This window comes from Plutella xylostella, chromosome 4, assembly GCF_932276165.1.
Source record: "Plutella xylostella chromosome 4, ilPluXylo3.1, whole genome shotgun sequence".
Classification (NCBI taxonomy): domain Eukaryota; kingdom Metazoa; phylum Arthropoda; class Insecta; order Lepidoptera; family Plutellidae; genus Plutella; species Plutella xylostella.
In genome coordinates, this window is record NC_063984.1 from 11,563,699 (window position 1) to 11,589,959 (window position 26,261).

General features: G+C 42.3%; 5 protein-coding genes across 6 annotated transcripts; 3 read left to right on the forward strand and 2 right to left on the reverse strand.

Annotated features, from left to right (window-relative positions):
- The first annotated feature begins 2,466 nt into the window (after positions 1-2,466).
- Positions 2,467-10,089, forward strand: LOC105381801 (E3 ubiquitin-protein ligase PPP1R11). The gene is made up of 5 exons (XM_048629022.1): positions 2,467-2,702; positions 5,477-5,603; positions 6,198-6,349; positions 7,863-8,056; positions 8,414-10,089. Exons 1-4 carry the CDS (start codon positions 2,619-2,621, stop codon positions 7,980-7,982), a joined length of 483 nt encoding a protein of 160 aa, XP_048484979.1. The 5' UTR covers positions 2,467-2,618; the 3' UTR covers positions 7,983-8,056; positions 8,414-10,089.
- Positions 2,731-4,501, forward strand: LOC125490273 (succinate--hydroxymethylglutarate CoA-transferase). Its single transcript, XM_048629017.1, has 3 exons — positions 2,731-3,116; positions 3,331-3,508; positions 3,632-4,501. The coding sequence occupies exons 1-3, from the start codon at positions 2,801-2,803 to the stop codon at positions 4,410-4,412; spliced, it is 1,275 nt and encodes a 424-aa protein (XP_048484974.1). The 5' UTR covers positions 2,731-2,800; the 3' UTR covers positions 4,413-4,501.
- Positions 10,090-11,390: 1,301 nt separating the features above from the next.
- LOC105380168 (histone H3.v1) lies at positions 11,391-21,332 on the reverse strand. Of its 2 annotated transcripts, none has more exons than XM_048630529.1 (12): positions 20,943-21,332; positions 20,420-20,726; positions 20,261-20,338; positions 19,804-19,908; positions 19,497-19,554; positions 19,311-19,376; positions 18,895-18,973; positions 18,471-18,641; positions 18,014-18,147; positions 15,910-16,053; positions 12,317-12,457; positions 11,391-12,010 (listed from the first exon to the last, which is right to left on the reverse strand). In XM_048630529.1, the coding sequence occupies exons 1-12, from the start codon at positions 21,099-21,101 to the stop codon at positions 11,995-11,997; spliced, it is 1,458 nt and encodes a 485-aa protein (XP_048486486.1). In that variant the 5' UTR covers positions 21,102-21,332; the 3' UTR covers positions 11,391-11,994. The 2 variants fall into 2 exon arrangements, with proteins under 2 accessions (XP_048486486.1, XP_048486480.1); XM_048630523.1 differs by having other exon boundaries at positions 18,895-18,979.
- Positions 21,333-21,466: 134 nt separating this feature from the next.
- Positions 21,467-22,580, forward strand: LOC119694431 (H/ACA ribonucleoprotein complex subunit 1). The gene has a single exon (XM_038120722.2). It carries the CDS (start codon positions 21,554-21,556, stop codon positions 22,262-22,264), a length of 711 nt encoding a protein of 236 aa, XP_037976650.1. The 5' UTR covers positions 21,467-21,553; the 3' UTR covers positions 22,265-22,580.
- Positions 22,581-22,898: 318 nt separating this feature from the next.
- Positions 22,899-23,672, reverse strand: LOC105380128 (ER membrane protein complex subunit 5). The gene is made up of 3 exons (XM_011549627.3): positions 23,471-23,672; positions 23,338-23,390; positions 22,899-23,262 (listed from the first exon to the last, which is right to left on the reverse strand). Exons 1-3 carry the CDS (start codon positions 23,544-23,546, stop codon positions 23,041-23,043), a joined length of 351 nt encoding a protein of 116 aa, XP_011547929.1. The 5' UTR covers positions 23,547-23,672; the 3' UTR covers positions 22,899-23,040.
- Between the last annotated feature and the right edge of the window lie 2,589 nt (positions 23,673-26,261).

Genomic DNA, 26,261 nt, shown 5'->3' on the forward strand with positions numbered 1-26,261 from the left:
GTTTTCAAACTCAGAATAGTTGTTCATAAAGTTATCTGGAGAACAAGGGGGGATCAGATTGACTTTATTTTCGACAGACTCAACAAAACTCTGCCACGCTTTTTGGCTCACCTTGTATCTTGGAAATGGGTTAAAATTTTGAATAAAAGATGGTCTATTGGATATAGTGATGTCGATTGGGAAATGGTCGCTACCATAGGTATTCGGGAGGGCCCGCCAAGACATTAATGTAGCCAGGGAAGGAGAACAGATGGAAAGATCGACAGCACTCTTAGGATTCTGAGAGGGGAGAACGCGACGAGTAGGAGATCCGTCATTTAGTATACAGAGGTCAAGGGAATCAAGCATTTCAATTATTTCAATTCCAAAACTGTCACTGTGATAGGAGCCCCATGATACATGGTGTGCATTAAAGTCACCCATGATCAAGAATGGCCCCGGTAGAGAGGAAATAATATTAAAAAAGGGAGGGAGAAGGGAAGGATGGGGATCTGGGAAATACACGGATACAAATGTAATGTTTAGAGCTCTAAGAGCCACCACATTAAATCCATACCCGTGTGCAGGGATGGGGAGAGAGGAGTAGACAATGGAGCGCTTCACAAACAAAGCGCAGCCTGCATACCCGTCGTCTCTGTCGTCCCGCAAACAGGAGTACCCTGGCACCCGGAATCGGGAACCCGGCAAGAACCATGTCTCCGAGACGGCAGCGACGACAGGTTGAAGTTTATCTATCAAGAGTAAAAGTTCAGATTTTTTACGATTCAGACTCTGGGCATTCCACTGAAGGATTGGTGTCAGAGCCATTTGTGAATTGGTAGAGAAGTTTGAGTTTATTGGCAACGTTGGGCGGTAGGGTTGTATCATTGAATTTTGACACGATGCATATAATTGAGGAAATCAATACCTCTAGAAGGTTATCATTAGGAGTTACTGGGAGTGTAGATGTTGAAATAGAGGAAGAGGGAGAGTTATTATTGAGGGCGCATCCATTGGGGAGAGAAGATGAAACATCAGCAATTAGGCTGTTGTGAGCTTGCTTATCATAGCTCTTACCAAGGGGGGCATGGGGACGCCTTTGGGTGAATACCGTTTTCCTGTATGAGGTGGTTTGTGATGGGGGAGAGGCTGATGGTGAATTTTGTGTAGAAGATGGAGATTTGGCAACTTCTGCGTATGGTTTCCTACTGCTAGGGACCTTGGCATTTGCTTCAGAGAAGGAAATATTGTCTTGAGACATAATCAATTTAACAAATTTTTGCCTAGAATGCTCAGGGCAGTTTAGGTTTGTTGAGAAATGTCTGCCGGAGCAGTGTAGGCATGAAGCATTTTCCTGGGATATGGTGCAATTTTCACCATCATGTGGTTGAGCACAACGGTAACATCTGGGCTTGGAACGGCATTGTGCCTTCACGTGACCAAAACGGCAGCAAGCTCTGCATTGGATGGTGGGGAATTTATAAGGCTCTACAATGACTGTCGCTTTGTACGAGTAAATCTTTTCTGGTAAGACTTGACCTCTGAAAGTGATGACTACTGTTTGAGTTGGAATCCAGGAAACCTTTCCATCACTGTCTTTATTCTTCCTACTGAATCTCCTTGCTCTTAGCACATGACCGCAACCTTGGGGAAGATCAAGTGAGTTCACAAATTCATCCATTGACAAGTCCCGTGGAACATCTTTACATACACCCATCCTGGTGATGCTGTATGTTGGGATGCCTACCTTGTATCCATTTTCATTGAGCAGTGGATCTTGCATAAATTTGTTTGCGTCAGCTGCTGTGCAGAATTCGACAGCTACTCTGTTTCGACCGACTACTTTAACTCCGTCACGGGTAATATTTGCAATTTTGTTTTTATGTAGAAACTGGCCGAATTTGATAGCTTTTAGGGAAGTACCTTGAGAGGGGGATGACTCTAGTCTCGAAACGTGGACAATAAATGGTCCTACATCTTGCAATTCGTACCTTTTGTTGTTTTCGTTGAGGCTAGGGTGCGTATACATCGACTGGATGGATGCAGACGCAATTTCTGGGTCCGTGATAACTCTTTTTCCTGAGTCAGTAATTGGCTCCTCATGGGGGCGCTTACGGCTTGATTCCTGAGGGGTTTCAGGGAAGAGTGGTGGAGAAGGAGGAATAGGAGTAGGGCCGGGGTCCGGCGGCGGGTCCGGGGGGCGGTCTACGTCGTGCTCCATCTGGAATTATCCAGATGGAGCAGAAACAGGTAATAACTACTACTTACCCAGACACAGGACACACAAACCAACACCAGAACAACACAATCTCGGTCGGAAAACACTAATAATGGCTGTAATTTGAAAAATTCCAAAACCACGTGCAGTCAACAACAACACGAAAGCGAGAATCATCCTTTTGTTTGTTAGTTACTCTGTGTTAGAATGTCAGTTTCATAGCTGTCATCTGTCAGTGTAGTGTCATTGTCATGTCATTTGATTTTGACAGAAGTCAAGAAAAGTTATTTGTTTTCGGATTTTCTCTGAATTTATTACATTACAATTTAGCTTGATTCCATTGTATTTACGGGATTTACTATACTGCTTATTTAGTAAGCGTATCATGTGAATAGAATTACACCAAGAAAGTATTAGTCTCATGGGTGAAAGACCAAAAGAACAGATGGCTACCACGAGTGCTGCTGGCGCGGCCGTGTCCACGACTGTTACCCCCCCATCGGAGGTATGCTCATTAATATTACTATGACTATATTATCTCCACTGTGCTCCGCACGCACTGATAACACTTTAAGATCATAAATAACCAGCCACTTGTACAAAATGGTCGTGTTTAGGTCGATAATTTTTCGCGTTTTAAAGTCGGAATGTTTGAGAAGGTGTTCATATTCCACGGCGCCTAATCCTGGGCTGCTTAGTGACATCAACGTTCTAGACTTCACTAGGGTAATAGCTGGGCCATTCTGCACGATGACCCTGGGTGACCTGGGAGCAAATGTGATCAAAGTGGAGAGTCTGGATGGAGATGAAGCCAGGAAGTGGGGCCCGCCCTTCATCAAGGAATCCACAGATGCTTATTACTTCCTGTCTGTGAACAGAAACAAGAAGAGTGTGTGCATTGATCTCAAGAGTCAAGAAGGTAAGATGAAAATAATGTTTTTGTTATTGTTTTTCTTGTAATATGTGTTTTTTCTTGTGGATATACACAGGATATACAGTGGTTTTGTTATCTTTGTTCATGATTTTTATTAAGTATCAGTAGTGGGTGTCCTTTACACCACTCATGGCATAATACAACCAAAAAACAGAGATGTAAATCATGACTAAATAGGATTTTCGCCCTTACTTTACAGGTAAAAAAGTGTTCCATGACTTGGCGAAAAAGTGTGATGTGATGGTGGAGAACTTTGTGCCAGGGAAACTGGATGAGCTTGAGGTCGGCTACGAGACACTGAGCCGGCTCAACCCGCAGCTCATATACTGTGCCATCACAGGGTTCGGACCCACTGGACCATATGCCAAGAAACCTGGGTAATTTATGATACTACTATTTAATTTTAATATACAGTTATCATACAACTAATGATATGAGATAATAAATGGCAGTTATTTGTATTGTCTTACAGATAACAACAATAAATATTATTGTTCCAGATATGATGTAATTGCTGCTGCCATGGGGGGCTTGATCAACCTCACCGGGCACCCTGAAGGTGAGCCCGTGAAGGGAGCGGTCCCACTGACAGATATCTGCACCGGCCTCCACGCATACGGAGCTATACTGACTGCCCTGTACCATAGACAAAAGACTGGAAAGGGACAGAGGATTGACTGCAACCTTCTTTCTACACAGATTAATGTTTTAATCAATCTGGCAACCACATACCTGAACTGTGGGATTGAGGGCCAGCGCTGGGGCACGGCTCATGCCAGCATTGTCCCATACCAAGCCTTCAAGACCAAAGATGGATACTTAGTTTTGGGGACCGGATCTAATGCACAATTCAAAGATCTGTGCAAGTTAATTAATAGAGAAGATCTAGTTGATGATGCCAGATTCAAAACCAACTCTGACAGAGTGGCAAATCGCGTGGAGCTAATCAAAATTATTAGTGACATTATTGTGACAAAAACTAAGAAAGAATGGTCAGACATATTCCACAAAGCGTCTTTCCCGAATGGTCCAGTGAATACATTGAGGGAAGTGTTTGAGGACGAGCATGTGAAGGAGATAGGGCTGGTGAAGGAGCTGGCGCACCCGCTGGCGGGGGTGGTGCGGGTGGCGGGGCCGCCCACGACCTACAGCGAGGGGGGGAACGAGGTGCGCACCGCCCCCCCACTGCTCGGCCAACACACCAGAGAAATACTCTCAGAGTTCCTCGGATATGGCAGCAAGAGAATAGACGATCTGTACAGCAACAAAGTGGTGCGATGATGTAACAAATGTAATGTTTTTTCCAAGATAATGGACATTTACGACGGCTGATATCTTGACAAGTGTTGTAAATAAATATTTCGTTGTTATTCTCTCGTATCTTGTTTGTATCTTTATAGTATTGTTTAAATGTTATTTCACGGATTAGGTACTTGTACTATAATAAATAAATAGCTATATAAGATTATAATTACATAATAATATTAAATTATTGTATACAATAATTTAAGTACTACTTTTATTTCACTTGCGCGCTCTTGTCCAGCCCTAATAGTCCCTATTACTACATAACAATCGTCCACTGCTTAACATAGTAATATTCCAAAAAACTAATATACAACACTGTCCTCGGAATCCCCCATCCATTACTTCTTGTATTTACGGATAAACAATGATTATTTTGCCTTCAAAACACCCTTGGAACAGTAGATTCAAATATGAACAAAGACTAACGCAAATCACTTTCAATTAGAAACAAATAAACAAATAATTTATTCTCGACAAATTGAGGGACCTAACTTTATTTACGATATACCTACATTACATCCGTTGCGTCATTACATATGCAAATTGGTTTGTAAATTTTATACATAAACAGCGGCAGCGGTAGGTATCGTTTGGAAAACGTTCATACTCACACACATTATTCCTACCTAACAAATGAGATCCTTCACCTTGGTGGCCGATGTCAACGGGAATATCTCTTGGGTAGGTATTAAGAGAGTAAATCAACATTTGTACTGCTTTAGTAATTCAGTAAAAAAACCGCCCTAGACGAAAGCAAAGATGAGACCGAAAGATGGCGTCGGATGAGGTCCAGAGGCGACATCTACCTCATTCACAAACGTAGACCTTACCTACAAATGAACTTTAAGCTAACTTCGGCATTAAATGTCTTGATGCTTTGATAGTACCTATATGCACAGAAAGAGACAGACATAGATTTAATGCCGACAAGTTCCTTTCTGCAACTCGATCGTGGTCTTTCATCATCATCATCAGCCTTCTATCGCCCACTGGTGGGTATAAAACTTTACTATGAGGTCCTTTTTCTCTGCCCCCAGCCCACCGAGCCAGCCCAGCCGCCGGTGGAGCTGACGCTGCGCAAGACGCGCCCCCGCGAGCGCCGCCAGGTCATCTGGACCACCGACACCGTCGACAACGAACACATGAACAAGAAGAAGTCCAAGTGTAAGTAGCCACGAACCACGACCATCCATACCTATATAAAAATTGTGAACGACACCACAGTGGTGTGTGTGGTTTAGTGGTGTCGTTTACAGCAATACATGCGAGCCACGACTAAAGATGGATATCTACTTTTTCTTCTTATTTAGGTGAAATTTCTAAAGTAATGATTGTTGGTCGATAAGTAATTTATTTGACCAATAACATAGCCATAACGGTTGTGTTTGTATTCAATTTACTTTGCTGAATAATAGCGGCCAGCTTCGGAGGATTCGACATAATGTTTAAAATGCAAATCATATTCATGATCATCTCAATAGTCGTCCACTGCTAGACATAATCGTCTCCCAAAACGCTCACAACACTCCTTGTCCAATAACTACTGACCACCTACGTCACAGCCCTAGCGCTTGCTTTAATGGGAAGGAAAACGCAAAGCTCATTCCAGATGTCGTCACTGTCGAGTAGGCCCGATTCCCCAGTTCTAATTGGTTGGTTTAGTCACAATATCTTCTCCCGAACCTGAAAGGCTCACTCGATAGTGCTGCCAAAATTTCACTTGGTTTTCTTCCCCATTATGTTGAACCATTCCCGCAGGCTGCTGCATATACGAGAAGCCGCACAAGTTCGGCGAGTCGGACGACGAGCGCGACGACGACACGGAGCACTGCCACGGACACACGCCGCACGACCACCGCCACGACCACGGCGCCTCCTGCACCCTGCACGACCACGGCTCCGAGACGCAGGTGAGACACACGCCACGCCACGGACACACGCCGCACGACCACCGCCACGACCACGGCGCCTCCTGCACCCTGCACGACCACGGCTCCGAGACGCAGGTGAGACACACGCCACGCCACGGACACACGCCGCACGACCACCGCCACGACCACGGCGCCTCCTGCACCCTGCACGACCACGGCTCCGACACGCAGGTGAGACACACGCCACGCCACGGACACACGCCGCACGACCACCGCCACGACCACGGCGCCTCCTGCACCCTGCACGACCACGGCTCCGAGACGCAGGTGAGACACACGCCACTCCACGGACACACGCCGCACGACCACCGCCACGACCACGGCGCCTCCTGCACCCTGCACGACCACGGCTCCGACACGCAGGTGAGACACACGCCACGCCACGGACACACGCCGCACGACCACCGCCACGACCACGGCGCCTCCTGCACCCTGCACGACCACGGCTCCGACACGCAGGTGAGACACACGCCACGCCACGGACACACGCCGCATGACCACCGCCACGACCACGGCGCCTCCTGCACCCTGCACGACCACGGCTCCGACACGCAGGTGAGACACACGCCACGCCACGGACACACGCCGCACGACCACCGCCACGACCACGGCGCCTCCTGTACCCTGCACGACCACGGCTCCGACACGCAGGTGAGACACACGCCACGCCACGGACACACGCCGCACGACCACGGCGCCTCCTGCACCCTGCACGACCACGGCTCCGACACGCAGGTGAGACACACGCCACGCCACGGACACACGCCGCACGACCACCGCCACGACCACGGCGCCTCCTGCACCCTGCACGACCACGGCTCCGACACGCAGGTGAGACACACGCCACGCCACGGACACACGCCGCACGACCACCGCCACGACCACGGCGCCTCCTGCACCCTGCACGACCACGGCTCCGACACGCAGGTGAGACACACGCCACGCCACGGACACACGCCGCACGACCACCGCCACGACCACGGCGCCTCCTGTACCCTGCACGACCACGGCTCCGACACGCAGGTGAGACACACGCCACGCCACGGACACACGCCGCACGACCACGGCGCCTCCTGCACCCTGCACGACCACGGCTCCGAGACGCAGGTGAGAGGGGCATGGCATACGCTCGCGACTGTTATCCCCGGCGTGTAACTTTTGTGCAAGTTGGGAGCATCAGGGTAAAGGCTTGGCTTGAACCAAGGTGATTGACGTAGTATGGCAATCCCGCGTGCGTGATCAAATCGCATGCTGTTAAAAATAGCCTAGGCTAGTATAGGTACGGAGTGACATCCAACTGTCTGTATTTCATCAACTGATTGTGCAAATGTTATAGGGATTGACCCTATGACCTTTTGACCTAAATAGCAGGCCTAACCAATTCACACTCTTTACACTTCCATCTCTCTCCATCTTTACACTTGTCATTGACGTTCATAAAAAAATATTAATTTGCTCGATGAATAAAGCCTTCTATCTTTGTCAATTCCAGGAGCAGCCTCGCAGCGCGTCGCCGCAGCGCACGGCGGTGATCGTGCTGAAGCCGAAGAGTCCGCCGCCGCCGCCGCCGGCCGACCAGCCCGCGCCCGACGACTCGCAATCAGAGGAGTAAACACACGGTCACTACTGCTGTGGTACTACCACCGAACGTTAGCAATCGACAATCCTTAAGCAGCGCTGCTTAGGGTCAATTCAGACGTACCAAAACCACACCACAACCACGCCGTGTGGTCGGGCGTATATTTTGTATTGACAATGAATAATCCAATTCACACGTGCCACATTTTGCCGTTGTTATCGACCACCTGTGTAATTCGACCACATCGCAACCACAACGCAACCATATCGCAATGGCAACGCCGCCACGCGGCGGCGGCACCGCGGCAACCTGTTCTCCGTATTAACTGCACACGACGACGTGGTTACCACATCGCAACGACAGCGACAACACAGTCACATCGACATTTTGTCGCTGCCACAACGCAACTGCAAAAAGCCGCTGCGACGTGGTGTGGTTGTGGTACGTGTGAATTGACGCTTAGGTATGTGTAAAATTTTACGTAACTTGTATGGATCTGACAGGTGTTTGACAGGTAAAGCGATACTTTTAGATTGTTGATTGCTAATGTGGCGGTCGTGGTACGGTAGCTGTTGTACTAGTACTAAGTTGCGGTGATTCCTAGTACTGTGTTGCGAGTTTTCGTTTATTTGGTCATTAATAAGGTTGTTTAATTTTGTGTGATGCTGGAGTATCGCCAACTTGATTCGTGGCTACGTACTACTATCAGTCTGAGTTTAAACATCATGTGTATGGTGGTTAATTAAGGCATTAGGCATCGTATGACATCATAATTATGTCACGAATTTACGATACAGAAAGTAATTAAGTATACATAAAGAAGAAATGTATAAGATTATAAAATACATATTATAATTATTATATTGAAACCCTGTCAACATTATTTAAATCCAAAACATATAAAATATAATCCTAAAGCATGCCATTATCAAACTATGTATACAAAATATGAGTACATAAACCGCTATGTGTATCACGCTTTGAATTTCACCGACAATAGGTCATTATGATAGCTTTAGGTTCACGACAGATGAAGTGTCTTGTCTTAGAAGTCGTATTTTTTGTTATATTTTATTAACTATTGTTTAAACCATGAAAGGTTATGTAAGAACTGTTAGTACTATAACTGTACTGAGTGTAAATATGCATTTGAAATGTATTTTTTTCCTGTACTGCCCTGATCAATACATAATCAAGCTTGTAGTCTACCCATTTAGCCATACGCACCTATATGTAACAATATACTGATATAATCCTTAATTTACCTGGTATGTGAATCTAACGTTTTAAAACATGTTATTAATATCCTCCTTGTATGTAGAAAAAAATACTGTAACCATATTCTTTTACAACTCTTGGAACAGAGGAATTCGAAAAATAATTTTCATAAATGATCAAAGAATTATAACTATTCTAAGTAAACCTGTAGTTTTATCTTCTGTAGGTACTTAAAGTACTAAGAAGGTGATGTGTATAAAAATTCTAAAAATGGAGTCTTTAAAATATTCGATGCTATTTTTGTAGTAACCATTTACTTAAAACTTTAGTTATTGATGTGTATGTGTATGTGTAGTATAGGTTAGTAGAAAGGCAGTTCATACGTTTTATTTATCGTTGTTAATGTGACATGGAATATTATTTTATGGTCGGAAAGACATAATTATTAGTTTTCATTCAATCTTTACTTTATGTTTATTTAGAATAGGTAGGTACTTAGTTCGATACAGAGTAAAGGTTTATATTGGTGTAAATGATACATTTACAGGCTTTATACACCAAGAACAAGACAGTGATATCGCTTCAGTAGGTACTGAATAAGTCTCATTTCTGATTCGCCTCATAAAACAAAGTTCATATCACTATTTGCAATTTGTAGGGGCATGTCGAATACAACTAATGCATTATAACTACACATTGTTGTTCAGGAAACCAAATGTGTGTTCATTTTAATGCATATGAGATTACTGGCGCAATGTTTAAAGTTATAAATATACAAAACACGTCCCAAATTATATAATGTGACTACTTCGATCCATGTTACTAACATATTTTTATTGTTTACCTATTAAATGTGATAAGTAATAAGTTATTTATTTGTACTAATAATGCTGTTTCTGTAAATAAACTTTACTTATTCCAATTGCTCTGTGTATTAATTTTCAGACCTATTGAGCGCTATAGCATAAGAATAAGAATATATGATATATTGTCTTGTTATAAAGTTATTTTGTCATTTCAAAAGTGGGATTAAAAAGGCCAATTTATATTCATTTAAATATTTTTATTTAATAATGTTTATACACGGTGTTGCAAAAAGGGTATACTAAACCGAAAGGATGTGACTTAGGGGGTCATTCTCTTCTACTAGTTTGGTAAATTCGCGAACAAAAGTTGTTCACAATGACCCCCTGAGTCACCCCCTTTCGGCTTAGTGGACCCTTTTAACAACACCCTGTTTTTAATAATCAAAAGTACCAGAGTCCTCATCAGACATAACAATACAATCTCAGTCTGTGATTTCTAGGCTAAACAGCATTATGTAGATACAGTACATAGAATACATGCGTCTGGTGTAAGCTACATAGCTTTTAGTTTAATACGGTTAGATCACATTATTAGGTACTTAATCAACTGTCTAACTAGAAAAATTATATCTAACATCTTATACAAAATGCTCTTCATTCTGCCACTGTTAACAATAAATGAGACAACTAAGTTGTTTAAACACATCTAAGTACAATACTAATAATAAAGAGTTTATCAGGTACAAGCTATCAAAAACACAAAGGCAAACATGGCAGTATCACTTTTGAAATTTGCTATGGTTGCGGTTTTATTCATATATTTTATCAGGCACTTTGTATACACTATACATGAACATCGCCCAGTTACAGGAAGGGACACGAGATCATCTAGTGCTAAAAGAAGTAGTGTCCAACAACGCTAACTTTGCAACTGGTATAAGACGAAAAAAATATTTTTTTCTTTAACTGGCAGCCCTGAATTGCCCTAACTATTGTTTTTTGGCGTTGGCACTTGTTTCTGTTGTCAAAGTTAGCATTTTCGGCGTCATATGGTTAAAAGTTATTCTGCAACTCAGCCCCAGTAACAGAAATAATTACACAAAGTATGAAACTTATCATTGGATTTTTTTGCAATACTATTAAGTTAATTTAAGCAATATATTTAAATAGTAGGATTTACTATTTAAATATATTGCTATACGTGCAAGGCTACATTTTTAAATACTTTATAATTATATATTCGATCGCGCTATAAATGCTCAAAGGGCTGTTGGAAGTTTTAATCTGCTAGCTCCAATTTACAACATTCATATTTTTCCGTAGCCACAGGGCAAAAACAAACGACGAGTGAGATGTTTGCTATTGAAGACGCGCGAATTTATGTTATTTGTTAGTCTTTTTCATATTGCTACGCCAACAGAATGGCTATACAAAAAACAAAATGTTTTGTTGGCCCCTATAGTATTAAGGAAGTCAAGAAAAGTAAAGGCACAGGGTATTATTAATGACGCGAAAAACATGGTACGTATTGATCGTTTAGTCATCTACAAATTTATTTGGATAGTTTGCGCTGGCCACTGCTGGGCTAAGATCTCTTAGAGAATTAGTTATGATCCTTAGCTCAGATTTAGCATGCTTTTATCATTATAATTCTACTATTGTCCTATGAGTCATGACAGTAAATAGATTCTTTATTTCTGAGAATAGCCATCAAGACTGTTGATGCATTCGGATTACTTTAGTGAATTACACTAATTTTTTAGATTGAAGAACCTAATTGTTAATAAAGCGAGTGTTAGGATAGGTATGATGATAGATAAAAAGGTCAGTCGTGAAGTTAGTAATCTAGATCAACATCATCGCATTAGTTCTTACATACAAACAACATTCCACAATAATACTTTATAAAGTGTATATTCACTTTGACGATGCCTATGTATAAATTAAAATCTTGTGACCTAGTTTATGTAGGTTCTTAATAAATAAATGTATTTTTGACACTATTCCAAATCACCGGTCGATCATCTTCTCAATTTCCTGAAAAAGAAAACAGTATTTATTTGTTATTGCATGTACTCTATTGTCAATTCCTTACAGTAACTAAGATATTATTATTATTATTTTCATAAGCTCTGTGTGTCGATGACAAACACTAATCCTGGACTAGGTTACTTCACTAAGGTTTGTTACCGTGGTGTAAGGTTCACCGAACGCTTAGGGGCATTCCTAGCGTTAGCGCGTATCACCGCAATTTACCGCTAACTTAATCAGCCTACTGGGGCTGCAGCAATATAAGGAGACACTCACTTGACTCACTACATAACTCGCTCCAGCCAATCTTACCTATTAAGTGGTTTCTCCTTATACGTGACTTGCTTCCTGCTGCGGCGGGCTCGAGGCGCGTCGCCGTCGCTGTCGCGGCTGCCGGAGCTAAGGTTGGACGACTCCCCTTCTTGGATGAGGGGGGAGGAACCGCGCTGCTCTCTGGAAGGGAAGTGGGACTTGTAAGGCGCAGGTTTTAGAGTCATTTTGCTTTAAGTAAGGACTATGCAGAAAATTGTGTTAATTTTTTTTAGGGATTTTGCTTTGGCAGCTACAACCTACAGCCCCTAGCACCGATCTTGACACGCGTTTTTACGATAAATACAGAAATGATAATTAAAAACAAAAATTATACATATGATCATCGGAGTACATTTACTAGTAAAATTATTATGAGCACTTTTTATTAGTTTACACACTTTACACATAACGACAACACAAGATCGATGCGACGTTTTTGGTTTAATAGCGAGACCTATTAAGGGCCCGTACAGGGTGACGTGCCGCGCCAATTTTGGGTTTTCAATGCTCTTCACACAGCACACGCAGTGCCACGCACACATGTTGTAACTACAAGTATTAAAGTGTAGATAATAAGTTTCGGGCATCCTCCAGCCAACTGAACCCCGACGACAAAGCAAAGTAAATACATAGTGTCGCAAAAGGGCTATACTAAGCCAAAAGGGGATGACTCAAGGGGTCATTCTGAACAACTTTTGTTCTAAGAGATTTGCAAATTCGCGAAAAAAAAAATTCATTTTCCATGGTAAAAAGTCACATGTCCAACAAAGTTTCTAAAAAAATTCAAAATTCACAAATTCAAAATACAAAATATTCTATTTCGTAAACCTACATACTAGTTACAATAGTTGATGGGGTATCCTTTTAAGTATAAAGTACCTGTGCCAGGATACCCCGCTCTTCCATATACTAAGTACATTTTAAACAGTTTCTATGAAAAAGGTTTTTTTTTGTTAATTTCCAAAACTCGTAGCGCAAAAGTTCAGAATGACCCCCTGTCTTACTCCTTTTTACCCGACTGCCGAAGGAGGAGGGTAATGTTTTTTGATTGTATGTATGTATGTTTGTCTGTTTCTTTGTTCCCTCCTGTAGCCTAAACGGATTGATAGATTTTGATGTATGAGGTATTGTTAGAAGCGTATTGATGGCGCGATGGTTATAGGCTATGTGACGTTCCATTAAAATGTACATAGCGCCCTCTAGAGGACATAACGTGATGATCGAAAAAATAATAATTCAACTTTGCCGTGTAAGGTATCAAATGAAAGGGCTTGATTTTCACATTACAAAAATATGCATATTGAAGGTATTTAAATAACAACACCAAAATTATTGAAATTAAAAATGATCATGAACTACTGACGTAAAATTTCATAAAATAAAAACAACTAAAAAGTTACAAATAAAAAATACAATTATAAACAAACGAAAAACCCGACTGTACGCTAAAAACATGAAAACAAGTCCCAATGTTAATGGAAAGTATCGCAGGCGGGGACCAACTTGACCGCCACTCAAGGCCGTTTTCTAAGTAACATTCAGCTAAATGGTGAACCCTCTGCTGGTCCCCACCTACGATACTTTCCATTAACATTGGGACTTGTTTTCATCTTTTTAGCGTGCAGTCGGGTTTTTTGTTTGTTTATAATTTGTTTAGTACTATATACCGCTTTTTCAATACCTGTAAGTACATTTTTTGGTAGCAGCATAATATTTTTACTTAATTTTAGGGTTTCAAACGTCAAAAGAAAAAAAGCAACCGTTATAGGATCTCTTTGTTGTCCGTCTGTCTGACTGACTGTCTGTCACCGCCCTTTTTCTCAGAAACGGGTAAAGATATCAAGCTGATATTTCGCATAGATGGGGAGTACCCCAAAAAAAATATTATGGTACTCCCTGTCCCACTCAAGTAAATTGGGGCTTATATTTTTTCCAGTTATTTTGATGTGTATCCTTTTTTTTCTTTGTTGTATTGTATAAGTATATGTTTCTTTTCTTTAAATCTGTATTTTTTGTTGTTGTTGCTGTCTATGTGTCGAATAAATGTATCTTTATCTTCAAATCACGCCATCTATCGTTTGTTTTTTTGTGGCTACTGTCTATAGAAGAAATTCCGTCATTGACAATTTTACGTTACGAATTTATTTTTATTTTTTTACATTTTCGTGGAGAACCAACAGCATTTTGTTAAAATAAATATAATAGTAAAACATATAAAAAAATTATTACTTATGAACACATAACAACTTGATGCCATTAACAGAATGAACTTAGTAAACCCAGTAAACCTAACACATCCAGAGGAAAAATAAAATCTCTTTCTCTCTCTCTGAAAAACATACTTAATAGCCCAAACTCGATGCTTTTAGCTATTAAATCTTTGAAATAAAATTCAGTCACCTCCGTGTTACTGCCCTCATCAGATCCTCACGAGACCATGCCTCTCATGGTGAGACTGTGTTTTTGAATCCTAACCTAATCTTCCTACGTATTGTCATCACTTAGATCCATTCACTATATTCCTGCTCCTCATCCCAGGGCCGTGGGGACCGGAGGCACGTCAGCTTTTTAAAGACATCAGCAGCAGACTAATAGAAGTCTCAAGGGACCCTAGGGCTGGCACTTACCTATCACAAAGGCTAAGCATCGCTATATAGCGGGGTAACGCGGCCAGCGTCTTGGGTACCCTACCCGACAGTGGCAGCGATCTGGCCAGCATCTTCTTTTTAGTTTAATTTTAATTTTATATTAGTTAGTTTTAGTTAGGCATTAATAATTATAATTTAATCAAGAAGTACCATGGACTTAACTAATAAAAAACATTATCATTTAATTTATTGAATATAGTATAAGAATTATGCTTCCTCAATTTCAAATCAAATTATGTTGGTGTCATAAAAGTTGAAAAAGTGCAATGACAACCAATGTGCAGTGATTTTGTGTCTGTACACAATTAGATCGCGATCTGTCAGTGCCGCCTAAACCGACGTGACCCTTCTTTGGAGGCCACCGGCCGACTGAGTCAAACGTCGCTTGTGTTTATGATTTTATAACACAGAAAGCCGCCATAGATATTTGTATGAAGATTTGAGGGAAAAAAATTGCTCAAGTTTGGGATTAATTTACACAAAATAGGTGTGTGTTTATTAAAAAACAAGGTATTTAGCGCCTAGTCCAAGCATTTATCTTTATAATTTGATAAGAATCATATGAAAATTCTTGATAATTACGACACAGTTGTTACAATACGGGAGTGTGATTTACTGGTTTTTCGTAATTAATTTACAGTTATCCATAAGCATTTACTTTAATTCGAATGATTCAGCACCTAGCTAGACTCTTCGGCTACCTGTGTGATTTTTTTCAAGGCTGTAGAGCATCATTTACTACATAATTCTATGACAATGCCAACCCTCGATTGCCTATTGCCGACCCTTAAACCAAAAACATTAAAATTACTGTTGAGACTTTCTATTTTCCCTTGAAAACCAACAAATGACGAATAAAATACCTATATCGATTTGACAGCTGTCAAAGGGCTCTTGCTATACTTTACAAAGCATAATACTGCAACGGACTCGACCAGTACTCACAGCACTCGCACGGCGTCGTCGGTGGCGCCGCAGTAGCTCGGCGCCTCCGCCCGCCGCTTCGACGGACACTCCTCGCGCTCGTCCCCGGATACGGACATCTTCGGGACTAGGACTTTGAGCACGCGCTGGCTTTCGCGTGAGGAGCTGGGGAGGAGAGGTTGGATGTGAGACTGGGGGACAGTAAGCGAAAAGCTTAGCCGACGAATGGACATGACAAAAATTAATAGGTATGTTAAATGGGAACACCCAAATATTCCGAAAAACTTTTTTCCGAATTTGATAACCCCGAATATGTAATTTACGAAATATTGCAATACCGATTTTTTTAAATACCGAATTATAATAATCACGAAAATTATAATTTCGAATATTATAATCACGAATATTGTTATTACGATTGTTAAATATACGAATGTTAAAAAATACGATTACTTTAATATACGAAAAATAAAATACCGATTTATTATAATCACGAAAAAGTCAAATCCCGATCGGAAATATGATAATTCGTGATTTTGACAAAAAAAACATAAACGTCTTTAAAACTTTAGAACCAAAACCAAAAGATAGGTGCGACGACGAGCAAAGCGAGGAGGAGCGTGTTAGGTGCACATAGATATCGAAAAACAAAGCGGAGCGCAGCGAAGCGGAGCGGAGCGTTTCAAATGTAGAGCAAAACAATTGCTAGGATTTTTATGGTGTTTAAACTTAAAAACCTTAGGACCTAAACCTAAAGATAGGTGCGACGACGAGCAAAGCGAGGAGGAGCGTGTTAGGTGCACATAGATATCGAAAAACAAAGCGGAGCGCAGCGAAGCGGAGCGGAGCGTTTCAAATTTAGAGCAAAACAATTGCTAGGATTTTTATTGTGTTTAAACTTAAAAACCTTAGGACCTAAACCTAAAGATAGGTGCGACGACGAGCAAAGCGAGGAGGAGCGTGTTAGGTGCACATAGATATCGAAAAACAAAGCGGAGCGCAGCGAAGCGGAGCGAAGCGGAGCGGAGCGTTTCACATAATATAGCTTAAAAAATATTGTTTTTATACGCATTATGCTGCATTATTCATATAATCATTTCTTGTTAACTAAGAAACATTCGGGAATTTGTATTTTCGGAATATTAAAACTTCGGGATTCGTAATTTTAACAATTCGATATAATAAAAAATCGTACTTTTGAAACATCGAAATAATAATATTCGGAAAATTGACTTTCGTCATTTTAATAAATGTGTTGTTTGAAATTTCGTTTATAAACTATTCGTGATTTTCGTTATTCGGAAACTTAAAATTCGGGATTGTGAATTATTCGGAACTATGAAATTCGAAATTTTAAAAATCGTTATTTTCATATTCGTAAAAAAGTAATTCGGAATTATGTAGTGTACCCATGTTAAATGTGTTATGGCATATCTAGAAATAAATTAATAAACTGCTGAATTACCTTTACATATACAAGAGCAAAGTTGTACAATTGAAAAATATGTTATTTGTTACGTATATTTCCTGATTATAAACTTAGGGGGTCAAGTCAAGATCGGTGCATGGGTTATGCGATTATGGTTTGCACTGAGGCCGCGTCCACGACGCCATGCGCCAGCGGGCGCCGCGGAGGCACGCACTAGTATTGATTTACTCTACGGCTAAGAACTACATTTATACAAATCTCCCCAAAGTGTATTTCATACTTGTGCGTACGACGGTGCCGCTAGCATCGCATCTTCTGCTAGCGTCGTAGACGCGGTCGTAGGCATTATTATTATAATCAACAAGCAACCCGCTACGCTGTGGCCCTCATAACTTGGTCATAAACTACAGGCACTATACATTCAGTCAGACAACAGTCTGACATCAGGGATCCATGGAGCAGTGGATCTAGCCGCTGCAGCTTATAGCCGCAGTACTCACAAGGAGTGTCGCCTCGTATATAATGAACACGCTGAAGCAGAGCATACCTGAGTGGCTAAATGGCGCCGTATAGTCCGTCCCCGCCATAGAGTATTGCATATTTATCCGCTAGTATCGCACCACCCGTTAGCGTCGTGGACGCGGGATTAGTATTAAGTAAGCTCATTAAGCTTGCTCATTCTGAAGCATCGCATACCTGAGTGTCTGACTGGCACTACCGGGCTCGGGGTCTGGCTCCGGCGACCGCGGCGGCGACGAGGTGCGCTTGCGGCGGCGCACTGTGGGAGTGAACGCGCGACACTCGAGCTGGGGAGGCGGGATGTTCTCCAGCTGTGGGCGGAGATGGTAACTGTATCATTCCAGAAGGCGTGACAAAAAGTTTTGCGTCGCTCTTACGTCACGCGACTTCAAGAGCGAGTGCGACGAAAAACTTTTGTCACGACGTAAGCGTGTGTGATAGTACAGCCTGGCAAATAAGCTTAGAAAACAGAAATGGAAACAAATATGTTTAAGCAAGTCACATTGTGGGATTAGGTGGTAATGAGTTCATTAGTTACAAATGTTACACCCTATAAGGGCGCAGCAACCTGAGAAACTCAGTGTTTCACAATCAAAAATCCGCAATAAGTTAAAATAACCGTACTACAGCTAACCTGTGGCGGCGAGGGCGGCTCGGCCGGCGGCGGGGTGGCGGCGCGCGGGGGCGGGGGCGTAGCGCGGGGCGGGGGGGCGGCGCGGGCGGCGGGGGGAGTGTAGGTGACTGACTCGTCGGGTTCTGTTGTAGAATCTGCTTCCAAAGTGACTCGGGTGCGGCTGCCTCGACTCTGCAATGGAAGAAGATGGTATTGGAATCAGTTCAAAGTCTAGTCGTGTTGTTCAATGTACCTATAGTTCTTACAATAACATCATCCCAACCCATCACGTCCCCACTGCTGGGGCACGGGTCTCCATTCACCACGCTGGCCTAGTGCAGGTTGGTGTTCTCTTAGATAATCCACCAAAATATAAAACACTATTTCCTAACCTATTTTAATGTATGAATACAAAGTGAGTGGCGAGCTTTCTCCACGTACATACCTTCATGAGAACTGGCGACGGTCGCGGCGTGGACACGTTGTCGAGAAGCCAGCTCGGGCCCTCCAACGGATTCTCACTTCTGTTTCTGAAAGATAATACTTTCATGTTAGTGCAATAAAGTATCAAATAAATAATAAATTATGTAGAAAGTAAATTCTGCCCACCTATTCTCGATCGAATTGGATCATCAACAAACAACAGTTATAACATAAAACAATAAGAAGAATTGGTAAAATAATGGTGGCGTGTCAGAGGCATTTCTGGCATTATGCAACCATGGCTCTGACTCAGCATGTGCTGTACTTATAGAAATTTCACTTATATACGAAAAGCAAATTTTTGCACTGTGGTGATCAACTCTAGCTTAGCTCTAGGCTTTGTCACCGACATGCTAAGAGACTATTTGAGTTACTTACACCAGCGTTGGTTCACTCTCCTCTTCAATCTCCTCTGTGTCCTCGTGCAGTACCTCTAGTTGTCGACTAGAAACAAAATAAAATCCATTATACATACTTACCTATTATAAAACTACAAATTAATTGATGTATAGTAATAAAATTACTACATCTAGGATCATTAAAAAATAATGAAATTAAACTCACCTCATTTCAAAGTCATCTTCATCCATATTTTGAGATTCATCATTCAATTCAGCATTTTCTGAAAATACACAAATATTAATTTTATTGATTCATGATATTTGCTCAAAGTTTAGTCAAAGTATCTGTTGTGTTAAAATTCCTGGCCTGGTAGAAATCAGTTCTTGAGGCTTGGATGCTCATTTCATTTTCAGATGGCAATAGGTAGGTACTTGGTAAATTATAAAATAACATAAAAGTGGGAACATCCATGCCAAATGCACATCTAGAGATTACAATTTTGGTTGTTAACTTTTACTTTGTACTTTACCTTCCACTAATAATTCATCTATTTCATTCTCCTCTGCATTGTCATTAGTTCCATCATAGTTGTTCAATTCCGAAGTGTCTATCCGTCTCAGGGGAATGTAGACATCTGGAATAACAAATTGGCATTTTTTTAAGGTTGCTTTACACCAGTGAAAGGTTAAAAGGCCTGGCAATAAAATATACCTATTTACATCTTAAAGCCTTTATGTTGCTTATGGGATGGGACTATATGAAAGGTGTAAAATAGAGTGATTGCCTTTGTATGTAATTGCAGGTTTAAGGTATTTAAAAAATATATATTGTGGTCTTCTTGTGGTGCTTTATCTAGTTATTACTAGCTTTGTGCCTTATGTATTTAGTCCTGAATTACTATGCAATGTCTTGGGATCCTGAGATGGCACTTCACAATACTGGAGAATAAAGGTCTATATCTCAGAGGTGCATTGTTACAAACCCACCTTGTAGTATGTGCATGGGCATGGGCAGCACCCTCTCTGTCACATTTTGGTTCTGATTCGGGCTCCTGGAGGCTGGCGCTGAAACAATCATGTATAACATTCTAATAAACATGTTTACAGCATTTTAGAAAGTTCCCTGTTTGTATCTTTTTTACTCACTTGAGTTATTGCTTAACGGTACTCTATTTAAAGACACAAATGGCTGTGTGGTGCGACCTCCCATCATTGTTGGAGGTACTTTATGCACCTTATCCACTTTATCCTTCACAGGGGTGTTGCTGAGGGTGCTCCACCGTGACGACACAAGCTCCAGGTCTTGTCGGTTCTTCATGTAAGTCTTGGCAAGTTCCATAGTGCGGGCGACAGCGCTGGACGCCTGCACAAGGTGGGACAGCGCCTCCTCGCTGGCGGACTGCAGCGCCGCGTCCAGCGCGCGGGCCTGCGCTGCGCCACCGCTGCGCATTCTCTGTATCACCATAATTTATAATGATAACATCTGAATTAGGTAGTCAACTGTAAAATTGATATGCAGGATAAAGAAAATATATAAATTAAAGCTTTTGCCACCTCCTGACTACTTCTTAGAAAGGTCTTGATAAGTTAAAGGCTTTTTGACACGAACCCAATGAAGCAATAAACGGAAAATTTTAATGAGGTGTCGCAAGTTTTAAATACTACTTACGCTAAGTTTCAGCCTGAGCTCATTGTTTTCTTTCATCAGTTCAAGTTTATCGTTCTCCTGTTGAGCGGCTTTCATCTTCCAAAACTGCACTTTCTGTACCAATTCATTGTTTTGCACTTTCAGTTCTTTCACTTCTTCCTCTTTATTATCATTCGCCATTGTTTTGGATATAAATTAGTTATGTGGATAGAAAAGTTATCTTCTTTGATAAATATGATACACAACACAAAGTCTATAACATTATAAATGATTACGTACAATTCACTCAACTTTTATTCGTATTTTTTGACGGGAAAACGAATTTATCTTTTGGATGCAAAGAAAAACAGTAAAATAAATTTGACAGATTGAATTTGAGAAACAGATGGACGCAGTAGGACCAACCTAAGGGAATGAAATCCATAGACTAAGGCTGTTTTTAACAGAAACTCGATTTACTGGCACTGTTACTGTCGACTGACTGATAAAGAACGGACCCCCATTATCTCCAGTTGGTCTGTGGCAATGTCAAGCATTGCTGTCACTGTCATTACCAAAAAATCCAATGTGGTCGTGAGACGCATGGATTTGAGGTTATTTTGATAATCAACACAACATTTGCAGTAAATAACATGTCGTTCCGCGGAAGAGGAGGCGGTGGTGGACGTGGAGGTGGTGGATTTGGGGGTCGCGGCGGCGGCGGAGGCCGAGGCCGTGGTGGTTTCGGCGGCGGGCGGGGGCGCGGCGGCGGCGGCGGCGGGTTCCGGCATCAGGACCAGGGGCCCCCGGAGAGCGTGACGCAGCTCGGACACTACGGCTGGACGGTGCAGGACGACCTCGTCTGCAAGGTCGACATCGAGGACGTGCCCTACTTCAACGCGCCCATATTCCTGGAGAACAAGGAGCAGATCGGCAAGATTGACGAGATCTTCGGCAACCTGCGCGACTACTACGTGTCGGTGAAGCTGAGTGAGAACATCAAGGCGAAGAGCTTCAAAGATGGCCAGCAGTTCTTCATTGACCCCGCGAAGTTGTTGCCCTTGAAGAGATTTCTGCCTCAGCCGCCTGGTGCTAAGCGTGGCGGCGGCAGGGGCCGGGGCGGGCGGGGTGGCGGCGGTGGTGGCTTCGGTCGCGGCGGTGGAGGTGGTTTTGGTGGTCGCGGGGGCGGCGGTGGTTTCGGTGGGCGCGGCGGCGGCGGGCGCGGGGGAGGAGGGTTCGGCGGCCGGGGCGGTGGCGGTGGCTTCGGCCGAGGAGGCGGCGGTGGAGGCTTTGGCCGCGGTGGAGGCGGCGGGTTCGGTCGCGGGGGCGGTGGTGGCTTCAGGGGCGGCCGCGGCGGCCGATAGTGACTACTACAATGCTACATGTGAATGGACTCTGCGATGTGCAGTGACACATACCCTGTTACTGAGTGTTGGTGTTTGTTGAGGGCCCTCGCCACACATTTAACTTAGATATAAGAATAATGTGATTATTTTTAAACAACACATGCTGTTACCTAGACATAGGTATTGTATTCTAAGATATTTTTATATGCAAAATAATAAAATTTATAGTGTTATGTAAATTTAGTATTAAGTTTAAGCTCCAGAGTTTTGTGTGTGGTGAGGGCCATATTTTTAAGCATTTATAGTATAAGAATAAACTTAATTAATGACTAAAGCATTTGGTTTCTTTTTCCACATTCTTGTACAGATGCCCAGTATTATTACCTATATTCTACCTTCTGAAGGGTATACAAGAAAAACCTTGCATAGCAGATCTATTGAATAAAGACCCTGCATATCACACACATCAAGATTACATCCATGAATATAATGATGATAGCTTTCTATGGTGAATGCATAGATTTTTATCACAATCTTTGTATTATGTAGAATATGTAGATAATATAGTTGTTGTAATAATATCTTCACAACATCAATAATTAGTTCAGCAAATAGAATTAGTAATATTAGGATTGATGATACAAAAAAGATATTAGGATTTTATGTGTACTGTATTATTAATTTGGTTTTGACATGGCTTATAAATAATGAATGAACACATGTGTGAACCTTACAATAACCTTTATATTACCATTAAATTATTATTCTTACAATATAATAAAATACAAAATAGACTATTCTGAATTTTCTAGTTCTGATTTCCCAGCACTTCGAACATAGTTCTGTGCTAAAGCACGGCCTCGGTGGTTGAATATGTAGAATGAGGGGAAATTCAGTTGAGTGTCCCATTTTGTAGCATTCAACTCAGCTGCAGCTTGGATTTCCCGGAGATTTCCCGCCACGTTGAGGACACCCCACATCACGGCGAATAAGCTTATTACTGCTTGTACCATGATCTGAAATGTACAAATTATTTTGTAGTCAATAAGTCTTACGATATGGGCATTTTAATTATTTGAAAGTCTTCTTACATCCAACGGCAAACTCGTGAACTCTTGTGAGGTGATTCTTAGGTAAGATCGATCTGAAATACAACAATATCAATGTAATTAAATGTTTTCTACAAAAGCATCAAGAGGGGTAAACTTTCATCACATCACTTACGTTGGGCTGCTGAAAACGCTGAATGGAACAGAGATATAAATCCTACAATAACAATGATTTTGTGGAATGATGCCATTTCTATTGTCTTGTTTTATTTGAGACCAATATTAAAAATCTGAGCGCAATTTACAGAATTTCAGAAGAAATTGAGAAAATTATTTAGAATACTGAAAATAAAAGTGACAGTGACAGTTGACAGTAGTATGACAGTTATGACAATGACAGGGAGATTGAAGTTGATTGAATGAAAGCGACGAGTCGATTCGGTTTCGTGCGTGACTGGGGTACCCACGTGTTCCTAACAATCATCGCGATTTCGGACCTTTTTCTGTGCCAATTTACATAGTTAATACCTGTTATTTGTTGTTATTGTGGTGGTGGTAACTGGTGAGTGTTGTGATTGTCAGTAAACCCTCTTTCCCTTTCTGAAATGGAGTACCATTCAGATCGTCCTCCAGATCCCGACCCGCCAGATCTTTCGCCGGATATAATGCTGACGGATACTCCCCAGGAGACGCGAAAGCGCCCTAGGGATGATATACAACCTTCTCAACAAGGTAAGAGAGTAATCCTAAACCCCGATCTCGCGTCTGCTAGCATACAGACCATTTATACGCACCCGAGTCTCGACGCCACTAAGGTGTACGATGACAGTGACCCTGGACCATTTATCGTCCACGTTTCTCAGGATAGCTCTTCAGGAAGTCCAGCTTCTGGGACCCCGCTGAGGGCTATTAAGTTTGGACAATTTTTGTACAACCACAAAGTGACTGACATCACCAGAGGTGGTGTCAAAATGACAGGTCGTAACCGTGTTACTGTGGAATTTAAGTCTGCGGGAGCGGCCAACGAATTTATCAACCACCCAGCTCTGTCCCCAAACAAGTTTAAGGCAGTTATCCCAACTTACCACATCACCCGTATGGGTGTTGCTAGGAGAGTCCCAGTGGATCTCTCCATGGATGAGTTTGTGGGTTCTTTGGACCTCCCCCATGGATGCGGTATTGTTCTTAAAGCACGCAGATTTAGTCGCAAAGTGATCAAAAATGGAAACGTTTCATATGTCCCTACTCAAAGCGTAGTAATCACTTTCAGGGGACAATACCTCCCAGAAAAAATTTACTCTTTCCGTGCTGCTGTAGAAGTTGACAGATACACCTACCCAACCATCCAGTGCCACGCTTGCTGCAGGTTTGGCCATGTGAAGGCTAATTGCCGATCAAAGCCTTGCTGCTTCAAGTGTGCCCAACCACACTTGGGTGAGACATGCGATGCAGACCCTCCCACTTGCATTTACTGCTCAGGAAGCCATGCTTCCACGGATAAGAACTGTCCAGAACAAGCTAGACAAAAATCCATAAAAGTCATTATGTCTCAGGACAGCATTTCGTTCGCTGAAGCTGATGCTCGACTTCCTAAGAGCAAAAAATCATTTGCTGAAGTAGCATCTACACAACCTAATGGCCCATCTCCTAATAAATCCTACAAAAAGACTGTGACCACTCAACGCAGGCCTAGGTCTCCACTTTCTCCTGGCTATGACAGACTTGCCCATCAGGCCATTATCTCATCACCATCTTCCTCACTTCCTAATGGAAGTGCCCTGAATGTGATTACTCCCAATGACAACTTATTGGATAACTTACTTTCATTAGTTGTCAGTCTGCTGTCTAAATTCAGCGACACAATACCGCCCCACGTTGCACTTAAGATTAGAGAACTCTCCTCCTTCAGCCAGAATGGCTCTGAACCCGACCCGGGTCCTTCAGTGGAATGCTCAGAGCCTTAAAAGTAAAAAACATGAAGTACTCAACTTAATAGATGACATCAAGCCCGTCATTGTTGCCATCTCGGAGTCATGGCTGGCGCCGGGTTCTCGTTTCCGAGTTCCGGGCTACTCGTGTCTGCGGGATGACAGGGATGACGGGTTTGCTGGGTGCGCTTTACTTGTGAAGCGTACCCTTACCTTCTCCTCTATCCCTACCCCTCCCCACGGACAGGAATTTAATGTTGTGGCCCTTAGGGCTTTAGACATTACTTTCGTGTCCGTGTATTTCCCTGATCCCCACCCTTCTCACCTCCCATCTTTTTATAATATAATTTCTTCTCTCCCGCAACCTCTTCTGATCATGGGGGACTTTAATGCCCACCATACCTCATGGGGTTCTTACCACACTGACGCTTTTGCAATCGCCCTCTTAGACATGCTTGATACCTTAGATGTTTGTATTTTAAATGACGGCTCTCCTACCCGTCGAGTCCTACCCCGTCAGAACCCAAAAAGTGCTGTCGATCTCACTTTCTCGTCTCCTCTTCTTTCAACATCAATATTCTGGAGGGTCCTCCCAAATACCTTTGGGAGTGATCATTTTCCCATTTCTATTACGCTCCCTACCAGATCCACCATTCTTGCTGATACATGTGCCTTCCCAAGGTACGTGATAGGCAGGAATGAGTGGTCTAACTTCATCACCTCGGTTGAAGATAAGCTCAGTCTGATCCAACCCTGTACTAGTGACAACTTTTTATACAACTACGACCTTTTTGAAAAAGCTCTAACATCCTCTGCCAAAAATAGAAAATCGCGAAAAGGCCAAAGAGTCTCACCTCCTTGGTGGGACTCCGACTGCTCCTTGGCTGTTGACGAGCGCAAAAATGCAGAGGATGTTTATATTGCTAATATGAGCATGGAAAATTTTATAAACTACAAAAGGATAGCTGCACGCACCAAACGGCTCCTTAAGAAGAAAAAGAAACAGGGCTAGATCAGATTTTGTGAAAATCTTTCGCC